This window comes from Abrus precatorius, unplaced genomic scaffold, assembly GCF_003935025.1.
Source record: "Abrus precatorius isolate BTA unplaced genomic scaffold, Abrus_2018 Scaffold3, whole genome shotgun sequence".
Taxonomy (NCBI): Eukaryota; Viridiplantae; Streptophyta; class Magnoliopsida; order Fabales; family Fabaceae; genus Abrus; species Abrus precatorius.
In genome coordinates, this window is record NW_020874373.1 from 27,592,142 (window position 1) to 27,604,616 (window position 12,475).

Genomic DNA, 12,475 nt, shown 5'->3' on the forward strand with positions numbered 1-12,475 from the left:
ACACATTGTATCCGTGAGGCGGGGGTTTTCTGGCGACCATCCATGGTGTGAAACTAAGTAAGTCCCTTAGGTTGAGGGTATCAGGAAACTGTGATAATAGTGCTACAGTGAGCGTGGCTAACATGCAGTGAGCGCATATGTGTGTGGATTGATTGCAAGTGCAGTAAGCGCACCTGTGTGTAAATTGATGTGATTTACTTTCATGTACAGTAAGCGTACGCGTGCAAATGACTGATGTATGCTTGATGTGCGTGTGATTGTGCTGAATGATTTATATTATGTAATGTTTGGAATATGCAAGATTTCTTTGTGCTTGTGTGTGATAGTGTAGAGTACTCACTCTTACGTTTATTTTTCAGGTGACCAGTACGATCAGCACCGGGTTCAGTGAAGGGATGGATGACACTGCTATAGGACTTAGAATATTTATTTTGTTTTGAAACTGAAATGTATCAATTAAGTCCTGTAACGATTAATTAATTTAAATTGTAATCCATCTTTATTTTTGAAATATTTTGCTGAACTATGCATTGGGAACTAATTGAATGAAAAGTTTTTATTACTTCCATTTTGTGAAATTTATTTATTTAAAAATTTAAAATAAGGTGTTACAATTCCCATCCCTATTTATACTTTCTTGAATTAATATATTGCATGACTATTGTGGATGTTAGCTTAGAGAAAAAAATGTTAGTATTCCATGATTATTGGGTATTGATAGTACTTGTATGAATGATTAGTAATCATAATGAAATCAAATTTAAAATTAAATAGAAAAATAACATAAATGATTGAATGAGAAACCTATATGTCGTAGATTCTTTTCCTCTAAGTTAAACTAAGACGTGCATTGTGTTCATTATTCTAAATTTTACAATTAATTTTATAATTAAATTATTGTTTTAATTAATCTTATATCCTTTGAGCTCAAACAATTGAATTAGGAAATTTTTTGTAATTGAAAAATAATCCTCGTGGGAAGATAATTTCAGGAGTTTAATTTAAGAATCATATATTACTTTTCGATGGGTACACTTGTCATCAAAGACTATACATTCTAAATGGAGGTTCATGTGTAGGTTATATGAACAAACCCAGATAGGACTTTCGTACAGGTCTAACATTGACAATTGTTGGTTTCATTCCTATCATTGAAGGATGAGAATATGCTTATGAAACAGTCAAGGTTATCTCTTCATCACTATATGATAATGTCATGATGGAATTGATTGGTAACATCGAAAGCCATGCATTCACCTTTTCTCTGACTGAGAATGAAAAAAAATTGGAGTCTGATAGCATTAGTGGTGACCACATTGTACTTTATGATATCTATAAAGCGAAGAAACTTTTTCAAATGGAAGTTGAGGTTTTCATTGGGTAAAACTCAAACTGAATAGAATTTTGGACCATACTAATCAAAATCAACTTCAACTCGAAGTCGTTGGCTTCCATATTAGGGGATGCAATACTTCTAAAAACATTCTTAACAATGAGCGTAAAGTAGTCTTGCAGAGTTCTTCTTCTCTCTACCATCCTTTATTCTCTAAACTTTTTTCTTTGTTTGTGTACACTCTTTAATCTCTTGATCAAATACATAAGTTGTGAGAGACTTAAAATGAGTGAGCATATAATAAAAGAAATAAATAAAAAATATAATGCAAATTAAAAATTTAAAACTTAAGGAACTTAATAGTAATAAAAATATTCAAATAAATTAAATACTGAATTTTTTTCAATATTATCAAATAATCCTTGATAACAAGGTCTAAATCTTGTTCGTTGGCAAGTATACAAGTTTAAAAGTAATAAAGGGATTCTTAAATTGAGTTATTAGTATATTAATGGATTATTTTCAAGTATTAAGAATATCGTAATGTAATTGCTTGAACTAAAATAAACTGTAATAGATTAAAGAAAATTTATGGAAGATTTAAATTAAATATTAATAAGGAAGAAAAGAACACGTCACAACTTTTACTTAGAGAACTATTAGAGACAAATTTAGAGCATATAGTTTTAGCTACTCATAATAAAATAAAAATGTAAAATAATTGTAAAAATATCAATGTTCATTAATAAAGGAAATGTAAACTAAAGAGGTACCAAAGGAAAGAAATGAGAAAAATTATTATTCCTAAAATGCGTTTTTGATTACTTGCTCAAACTCTGAAATGTATCATTCTCCATTTTTCTTCTTTTTTTTGTTGCTCTTTTTTGAAAATTTTTTGCTCTTCATTTTAATTTTAACTTTTTACCACTCTTCATTTTTAATTCTTAAGCTTACAAAGTTCAATGAGTGTAAAAAAAGAATAAGATTGTGATTTTTTATGTATAAAGAAATTCTACATTATATGTCTCTCAAATCTCACCACTTGCTATCAATCATAGGACTACAAAAAATAAGTTGACATAGAATGTTGTTTACCTCCCTTATCTGAAGAACTATTGTCCAATACAATCTAAAAAAAGAAAAAGAAAAAAACATTCAAATCATTTTCAAATTTCAAGTATTCTTTAATTATTTCACTATAAAAAATTTTATTTTAATATATTAACTTTCTTAGATTTTAATTTTTTTCTCCTACAAAAATATAAATAAAATTAATTTGTTTCAAAATTAAATTATAGCAACAAATATTTTTATAACCAAATAGATAATGAAAATGACTAACCAAATTGTACATAGTTTTTTTATTTTATTTTAAAGAGTATAACTCTTTGGAGGCAACCAGATCTTTTGCAGTTAGTTTATATAGTCATTCCTACTGTCATGATCTAGGGTTTAATAATTCTATTTTATATTTCATTAATTTTATTAAATTTAGAAAATAAAATAAAGGTTTAAGATGGATGCATACACCTCTTTGGAACAATTTATATATTTACTTTGTATAAATAACTTAAACCCAAACCAGAGCATCCAAAAACCCTAACACTAAACCCTTTGCGCCTTGTCTCTGCTCGACACATCGAAATGGCCATCTACGCAATGCTTCGGCGCGCCTCCTCCGCTGCGCTGCCTCAATTGGCGCGCCGATTCATGGCATCTTCATCTTCGAGAACCGTCCACAGTGCACTCTCGGTTCTCCCCAGAGGAACAACAATTCCTATTTTACCCTCTCTCCGCTTCTCAAATGCCTTCGCTACCAATGCCAGCGCAGATGATAGTCTCATTCAAGTTCTCCAATCTGAGATCCATTGTGCTCAAGATGAGGATCATGCTCAGCACCATGTAATTCTTATTTTTGTTTCTGTTTTATTATTACTGTTTTTGAAGACTCTTACGTTTAGTTTTTGTTTTTGGTCTCTTGTAAGTGTTGTCTAAACCCTGTGATTTTCTTCTAAGTTTGTATCTTTCCCTTCCCTTTTATATTTTCTCCTTCAAAGTTTTATTTTATTTTTCTGGGTTTTGTAAGAATTTTAGCTAGAAGGTAGGTGTGCGACTTAATTTTCCTCCTTTGTGGGTTCTGTTCCTATGGGTATGGGAAAATAACGTTTGATGTGACAAGGTTTTGTTGTTGCTGTTGATGATGGTGGTGGTGGTGGTGGTGGTGGATTTTCTCTAGTAAAGAGTTGAAGTTATGAAATTAGTTGTTATTATTTTGAATTAGTTGTTGGGCTTAGGAATGCTCATTTTGAAAGAAGTGGAATATCTAAATGTTCAAATGGGGCGTAGGTATTTTTCGGTGTTATTTTGTCCCGAATTGTTGACAGCACATGATGGTGCCCCTTTTACACAATATTGTGCTGGTTTCTGAACTTTGTTGTCCTTATTTGTCTCGTGTATGGTTTTATTTGGTTACCTATCACTGAGATTCTGAGGGGTATCATGGTTTAGCAAAGCCGTTGTGAACTTTTGCTCTTTCTCATAACTAATGGTTTGAGATTGGCCTATTTGATAATTATAATCTTATTTCTGTGTGTATGTCCAGCTCTTACAAACTATCTTTCATAGTTAGTTTGGCTGGTATTCTCTGTCTTTGATTCTTTATTCATAGGTTTGAGTTGATGAAATTCTACCGAACATGGTATGACTTGTCTGAATTGAGAAACCTTTTATCTATTAGATGTAATGTGCTTATGCAACTCCTATTTGGCCATAAGGTTATAAATCAGTTGGTTTTCTCTTGTGATTTCCAGATATGCTCTCTCTCTCTCTCTCTCTTAATCTCAGCTTCCTAAATCTAAAAGATTAGGTGCTGTATGGTTTCAAGAAATGTTTCCTATTTTCATTCTATTTCTTATTTTTCAAGATTTTTTAGCAAGCAGTGAAAACAGCTTTTTTCTGTTTTCATTGTTTCCCGTACAAATTTTAGAAAACAGGAAAAAAAATGAAAACAAAGTGGAAGTTTTGTAATTAAAAGTGAAAATAGAAAATAAAAGCAGAAAATATTTTCACAAACCACACAGTCCCTTAATTATTCCTCCTTTCTCTTTTCATTTTGTATATTTGGCTACTATTACTTATCTCTTTAGAAATGTATAGTTTTCTGACATCATTTTATTCCCCTTAGGGTTGTAATTTATATGCTATGATTAGTCTGTTATCAGTCTTGTATTTCAAGTTGTAGAGCATAGCAGTTCCAGATGCAGCCGAGATCAGGGCATATTTGTTGTTGGAATGCCCTTAGTTGTTTCTATCCTGTAGAATTTCCTTTGATATTTATAGTCATATTCAGTCATGTGTGAGTTTGTTGACACTTTGTATAATTTTTGCAGGTCGAAGTCCCAGATGATTTTCCTTTTGAGATTGAGGACAATCCTGGAGAAAGAACCATACAACTAAAGAGACAATATGAGGATGAAACTATCAAAGTTCAAGTTGACATCCCTAATGTAGCTCCTGAAGAAAACGAGGATGATGATGAGGGTGAAAAGAATGATAGTGAATCTAGCATTCCTTTAGTTGTGAGTGTTTTCAAAGGAAATGGAGTGTGTCTCGAGTTTGGTGTGACTGCTTTCCCTGATGAGATTTCCATTGATAGCTTGTCAATAAAGCAGTCCGAAGAATCTGAAGACCAGCTAGCATATGAGGGACCTGAGTTCACGTAAGCATTTAATTGTATATGCCTATATCATATTTTCAAATTTTTTCATATAATGATTCTCTTACACTTGCTGAACATGTTTTCTCCATTTTTTTTTGCAGTGATTTGGATGAAAATCTGCAAAAGGCTTTTCACAAGTATCTTGAGATCCGGGGGATCAAGCCCAGCACAACCAACTTTTTGCAGGAATACATGTTTAGTAAAGACAACAAGGAATATTTAATGTGGCTGAAGAACCTGAAGAACTTCATTGAGAAATGAATTTAAAAGATTTCTTCTCTTAAGATTGTGAAACGTTGACAAAGTCCCCTATTTTTGGTGTACAAGCATGTCCCTTCCTGTGTATCATGATGAGAATTACTGGAGTAGATAATAATTTTTAAAAACTTTATCTGTTAAAGGATTATTTAGACTGTCATTTGTAATTCAACTTCACCCTTCAATCAATAGTCTCTAGTGTGGTTAAACCATTATTTAAGTTTCATTGTTGAGGTGCAAGTTAAAAGTGTTTGCTGCTATTTACCTTTGACACGTGCCCGTAATTCATCTGTACTGCATTGTATGTTACAAGGCTAGACAGTCTAAAAAGGTATAAAGAATTAGAATTGCCATAGTGCATGTTTGGATTAACGCTTGAATGATCATAAATTTATGTTTATTTTTTAAATGCCATTAATCATAACTTTTGCATTGAATTCATAGTGACATGTTTTGTAACATGTATTCAAATACACATTCCAATTATTGAAAGGCTAAGTAAAAGTCATGGTGCTGGACGCACTTCAACTTCTAAGTAAGATCTGTACATCATTTCAAAACTAAAGCGAATGTTGTCCCGAAAAGTTGTACATAAAATATGCGTAGCTTATTGCGATTTGTGAGATGGAATAAGGTAGACCAAATCATAGACAACTGATATTGGTGCCCCGAAGTAAAGATTACAATTTTTGCTAATATTTTTTAGAGTATTTAAAAGATTGCGTTAAAAAAAATGTCCTGTTAGTATTATCGTAAGAGATTTTTATGAGTATTTTTCTTAGGATAGGGCTCAAGGAAATGGGAGGGATTTATTTTTTTTTTGTTTAAGAGGTTGTTTGGGAAGGGAAGTTTTTGAGGGAATGGGAGGAGAGGGCAAAATTTATATTTTAAATAAATATATTTAAAATTAATATTTTAAAAAATAAAAAATATAAGTTAATATATTAATAAAAGCTTAATGTATTAATGATGTATATGTCATTATAAATAATATATAATTTTTTAATTTAAAAATAAAAAATATGTCCTCTCTTACTTTCTCCTCTAAAAACTTCTTCCTAAACATACTCTAAAAAAATATGTCTATAATTTTTTTTTTAGAGTATTAGCTAAGAAATTAAAAGTAGAATTTTTTTATTAAAAAATATAATGATATAGACGCTTTTATGTTTCTGAATGCATTTTTAATTAAAAAAAATTCCATTTATAATATTTTTAATTAATATTTTAAAGATACCGACTATTAAGACTCTTGTAAAAATATATATATATATATTTTTAATCTCTATAAATTTTTTGTTGTTAATTTAATCTTTATATTTACATTTAACTAAAATAATGTCTTTTATTCTTTTATAGACTTTTAAACAGAAGCTAAAAAGAAATTCTAAGTTTGTCAAATATAAAATGTAAAAACCAATAAATTTCAAAGTTAATAATGATTTGGCAATTTTTTTTTTTAAAAATGCCAATACGTCATAAAAAAATAGAACATTTTCACTTTCTTATTTGACATAAATAATAGTTTTCCATATTTTCTTTACACCCTAAAAAATATATAACTATTTTAAAAATTACTTTTTATGTTGTTTAACAATTCAATTTTTTTAATTTTGTTTAATGATACACAATAAAAATATATAAGAAATAATATCTTTTTACTAATAAATATATGATGCATCTTGTATTTATTTTAGACTCTTACTTCCATCAATTAATTTTTCTTTCTTTTTCTTTTCTATCAACAAATTCACCATTTTATTTTACAATTTCATCCTTCTAATTAACTTCTCTCTATCAAAATCGCTTCAATTTTTAAACTACTTTTTTGACTAAATTAAAAATTATTTTAAATTTCATATAAAAAGTGGCGACCATTAAAATATAAGAACACATATTAGCAATATATATATATATATATATATATATATATATATATATTAATAAATTTAATATACTAAATTTAAATATTTACACCACTTAATAAATTTTTATATAATAAAATATTAATAAATATTTCATCAAGATATTTTATCTTAACAGAATTTATTATAAAATATAAAAAAATTAAATTTTTAATAACATATTTATAAATATCTAAATTATGTAACAGTTAATATAGATTTTATAAAAATAGTCAGAAATGTCCAAATTTTACACCAATACACGTATTTAATATATTTAATTATGTTATTTTGCTTTGTTTGAAGCGCAATCACGGGAAGCTCCGCTGCCAAAAGAACGGTGACTTGGGTAAGGATCAACTTCCTTCAACCATTGCTTTCAATTCATTGATTGCTCCGAAGTTCATGTTAGAAGAGTCATCCAATGATCCAACTTTTTTGCCTAAATATTTGGTCCATGCCACATACCGTACACAATTTTTTTGTTTCGTTCAATATACAGTTACTCTTCCCTGAACATTGGGGATATGTAATGACAATAAATAAATAAATTATTTTTTAGCAGATTCGAGAGGTATTGTATTACTGCCTTTGGATTTAAAATCTGTTTATGTTTGTTTTTTCTATATCAAAGTTTAATCATTTTTAGTCTTATTTCTTTTGATTAGTGTTGTTTTCTATATGTTGCTTTGTGTCATATGCAGCAGGAGGACATGGATAAAGAAAATACAGGTGGGCCTCTACATTTTGATCTGAATACTGGTGCAAAGATTCCATCAGTTGGTCTTGGAACATGGAAAGCCCCTCCAGGTGTAGTGGGTGATGCTGTTATTGCTGCAGTCAAGGTGCTTTTTTTTTGGATTTTGTGTCTTTGTTTCTCAATTTCTTTTGAGATAGAATGTGAGCTTCATGAGTTAATTTTTTCTTTAGTTGAAATTGTCACAATGCTATGTGCAGGCTGGTTACAGGCATATAGATTGTGCTCGGGTATATGATAATGAAAAAGAGGTAAATGTTGTTTCCTAATCCAAAATCCAATAAACTGAGAATTTGCATATAATGTTTTGTTTCTGCTAATATTCTGGCTTTCTTGATGATGGTAGGAAGTTTGTATTTAACAATGCAGGTAGGGGAGGCACTGAAAACACTGTTTTCAAATGGGGTAGTGCAGCGTAGTGAAATGTTCATCACATCAAAGTTATGGTATGTGTTTGGACTAATTCATATCCTCAAAGATGATTCACCTTGCTTTTGATGTACTTGAGAGCACTAATTATAATTTCATTTATTATTTGATTTTGATGAAAATATGAGAATGAAGGAAAGAATGGAAGATAAGCCTAAAAGCCCATTTTGGAATTGTGTATTTCTACCATAGAGTAATAATGAATTGCCTCTTGTTGCCTTGAAATTCGTAACCATACAGGACCAGTGACTCTGCTCCTGAAGATGTCTCAAAGGCACTAACTAGGACTCTAGAGGACCTGCAGCTGGAGTACATTGATTTGTATCTTGTATGGTTCTTGATTTTCAACCTGTCTCAGCAGTGAAGCTGAAACTGAAGGTGGTTCTATGAAATTTGATAGTAAATGACTTTGTTACAGATGCATTGGCCTTTTAGGACAAAGCCGGGTTCGCGAGGTTGGGACCCTGAGGTCATGGCTCCCTTATGTCTTCCAGAGACATGGAATGCAATGGAAGGTTTGTTTGCCTCAGGTCAGGCACGTGCAATAGGAGTGAGCAACTTTTCAACAAAGAAGCTGCAAGACTTGCTTAGATATGCTAAGATTCCACCAGCAGTTAACCAAGTTGAATGCCACCCTGTGTGGCAGCAACCTGCTCTTCACAATTTGTGCAAGTCCACTGGTGTTCATTTGTCAGTAAGTATTACTCTGACTGATCTAAACAATGTCTTTTGGTTCTTTTGCTTGTGTTTTGTTAACAACCGATAAATGCTTCCTTGCAGGCATATTCTCCTTTGGGCTCTCCTGGGTCATGGATAAAAGGTGAAATCTTGAAGGAACCTGTGTTGATTGAAATTGCTGAAAAACTTGACAAGTCTCCAGCACAAGTGGCTCTGCGCTGGGGACTCCAAAGTGGTCATAGTGTCCTTCCAAAAAGTGTAAATGAATCTAGGATCAAGGAGAATCTTAGTTTGTTCAATTGGTGCATCCCTCAGGAACTCTTCTTGAAACTATCAGAGATTCACCAGGTTTGAATGCCTTTGAAAACACACGTTATTTATTCTCATGTCATTTATGCCCAACAATTTTTTTTCTTGTTAGTTATTTCGTTTGTTTGTTGTCTGATGCAGCAAAGGTTACTTCGAGGTGATCCTGCAGTCCACGAAACTTGTAGTCCTTACAAAAGTCTTGAAGAATTATGGGATGGAGAAATATGAAACGCTAATTATTTCCAAGCTTTGGATATAACTTGTCATTGAATTCCTATTGCCTATTGCAAATTCAAGGAATGTCTTTCTTCTAAAATTTATCCTGTCCAAAGACAATCACTTTTCTACCTTGGAGTTTTACGTGGATCTCCATATTAGACACACGAAATTTTGACTCAATCTCTATATGTTTTGAGATATTTAATATTCTAGATATCTATGAATTTGCTGCCTAATTGGAAGCAAAACAAATAAAAAACAACTGTTCAGCAAAGTTGCAGTTGCTTACAAAAGTAGATTAAAGCTAGATTAAACTAAGACAGCAGAAAATAACATTTACTACATAGCGCTCAATAAACGTTTCAAACAATTTTTTGGCACCTCAACACAAATTTTATTTAAATAACTTATCCAAAATCTTAAGATAAAACTATAACCGGAAAGAAGAGGTCTTGGCTTTCATATATCGATGGCAGAAAGATATAAGAGTATTTCTCTTGAACTACCAAATGTGTGACCAGAGAGTATTTTAGATGAGATATATTTTTGAGATATTTACGTAGAAAACATTAAAAATATGTTATATTAATTTTATTTTAATCTTTCAACTTTTAAAAATATTTTAAATAAATTATTTTTCTTTAAAAATATCAACTTTGTTTAAAATTGTTGTTTTCTTCTTTTTTTTGTTGTTATTGTAAACTCGCTTGTACCATATTCTTTTCTTCCTTATTTTCTTTCCTGTTTATATTTAAGAAAAAGTCATTTAAATTTATTCATAGTTTGTTATTCTAAAAATTAAATTTCTTAAATCTTTTTTCTATTTTTTTTTTGTTTTATAGTCAAATATATGTTATATAATGATGTATATATAAAATTTAATTAAAAATTATATATATATATATAATTATTTTATTACATGTTATGTTATTTATTTAGAAAAATAATAATGCATAAGCAATCAATTCTCTGTTTCTTAATTTCTGCATAAATTGTGTTTGTTACAACAGAAAAACAATTTTTTCAATTCCAACCAACTATTTTAGTAATATACATGCAATTAAGAATAAGTTGATTCTTTATTAACACTCTTTTGACTATAATTGGTGTATTTTAAAACAATAATTTGTTGAATATTTTTATACTTAACCATGAATCTTCTCCTTGCATTTTTAATTCACTTAACTTTCTATTTTGAAGTGAAAGTGAAGAAGAATAAAAGAACATAAAAAAATTAAAAGAATAATTCAGAATAAAATTATGAAGGGATTCATTTCTATCTTATGTGTTTGTTGTAATTGCCATCGTGGTTACTTTCATCTTGTGTTCTATGACCACACTAACAACCCTGGCGCTTCCATTTCTTACGGTCTTGACACTGTAGTCGTTGTCTTGCTCCCTGTCTTTTCTTATAACTTCAATATCATGCCAAAAACCTGTAAGAATGTGCTACGTGTTTGTTGGAGTTTAAATTGGGAGAAACATGTCATGAAAGTGTTGACGCAGGGTAAAACGAAGAAAAGAAAGCAAGAGAAGGAAGACAAGGAAAGAAAAAAAAAATGAAGATATATAATAAGATGAGTATTAAAAAGAGAAAATTTGTTCAAAGAAATAAGATGACCATTATGAAGATAACATTTTGACAAAAATAAATAAATTGAAATTATGTTGCAAGTTAGAGGGTCAAAATAAAATTTTAAAAAAGTTAGAAGATCAAATTAAAATAAAAATAATTGAAAGTTAAAGAGCTAAATTGCTAATTTAGTTTAAAAAAATAAGTAAAAATAAAAATAATTATAAACAATATCACATAAGGCATCAATTTTTAATAGCATAACTGTGTATTTAAAAACACGTGAAAAAATTTGTAAACATGATTTCAAAGCATAAATGACAATTAGTAAAGGTGAATTGTGTGAATGTGAAATCAAAATAAAAATTAGTAAACATGAATCGTGTACATGTGAAATAAATATACTCTAAATAGTAAAACTTCATGCCAGTTGTAGAATAAGGTTTAGCATAAAAAACAGTTTTTCAACATGTTGAAAAACAACAAAATTTAAACGGAAATGCTTGATGGTATGAAATTACATACGAAAACTGTAAATGCAATCACCACCTTTTTCAAGTAATTTTTATGCTGTTCATTAATAAGAAACAGTGTTTTTAAATCTGTTATCAATGCTGACTTTTACTGTATAAATTTTTAAGATGAAATTTTAAGTTCTAATTAGAAAATAGCAGTGAGGAGTTTATCTTTTTAAAAATAACTTCCCTTACCGAAAAAGAAAAGAAGCTTCGAATATCCAAAGCAAAGAGAACATTTATACAGTAGCATGCTTTTCTAACACACTAAATTGGTTAATTGCAGAAATACTTGTTTTAGCAGTAATCTAATTTAAAACACACACTCTCACATAATATCTGGCTAAAGGAAGATATTACTTCCATCTTAAGTCTAATATATTATTAGGATTACTATACATATTCATCATTTCTATGGCTTAAAACTGCCTCATACGTTTTCCATAAATTTAGAAAAGTAAAATAAAAATGTCTTTTAAAAAAATACTTGCAAATATTGTGAATTGTTATTGAGATCGGATGTTTAAAAATGTAAAATAGAAACCAATGGTTAAAATTAAATCTAACAAAAATTATATTGATAATTCATATTTTTCTGCATTTTTCATTTCCTTTCATACGATATAAATTTACTAAGTCATTTTTTATTTTGTCCCATGACTATAAATTTTTATTCATACCATTGGCGGAACCTGTTTTACAAAAAATAAAAAAACATTAAAAAATATAAAATTTTAGAAAGCATTAAAATTTTAGGAAAAAAAAATTGTCCAAACCCCTTT

The 12,475-nt window shown here is 29.6% G+C and overlaps 2 protein-coding genes across 4 annotated transcripts; both read left to right on the plus strand.

Moving 5' to 3' along the window:
* Positions 1-2,904: 2,904 nt before the first annotated feature.
* On the plus strand, positions 2,905-5,511 carry LOC113863463 (uncharacterized protein At2g39795, mitochondrial-like). Its single transcript, XM_027497055.1, has 3 exons — positions 2,905-3,235; positions 4,723-5,051; positions 5,153-5,511. The coding sequence occupies exons 1-3, from the start codon at positions 2,978-2,980 to the stop codon at positions 5,310-5,312; spliced, it is 747 nt and encodes a 248-aa protein (XP_027352856.1). The 5' UTR covers positions 2,905-2,977; the 3' UTR covers positions 5,313-5,511.
* A 1,974-nt stretch (positions 5,512-7,485) lies between these two features.
* Positions 7,486-9,721, plus strand: LOC113862633 (NADPH-dependent aldo-keto reductase, chloroplastic-like). 3 transcript variants are annotated; one of them, XM_027495722.1, is made up of 8 exons: positions 7,486-7,562; positions 7,921-8,058; positions 8,171-8,221; positions 8,340-8,416; positions 8,640-8,727; positions 8,818-9,093; positions 9,180-9,425; positions 9,528-9,721. In XM_027495722.1, the coding sequence occupies exons 2-8, from the start codon at positions 7,927-7,929 to the stop codon at positions 9,612-9,614; spliced, it is 957 nt and encodes a 318-aa protein (XP_027351523.1). In that variant the 5' UTR covers positions 7,486-7,562; positions 7,921-7,926; the 3' UTR covers positions 9,615-9,721. The 3 variants fall into 3 exon arrangements, with proteins under 3 accessions (XP_027351523.1, XP_027351522.1, XP_027351521.1); XM_027495721.1 differs by having other exon boundaries at positions 7,489-7,562; positions 7,918-8,058; XM_027495720.1 differs by lacking the exon at positions 7,486-7,562 and having other exon boundaries at positions 7,810-8,058.
* Positions 9,722-12,475: the final 2,754 nt, after the last annotated feature.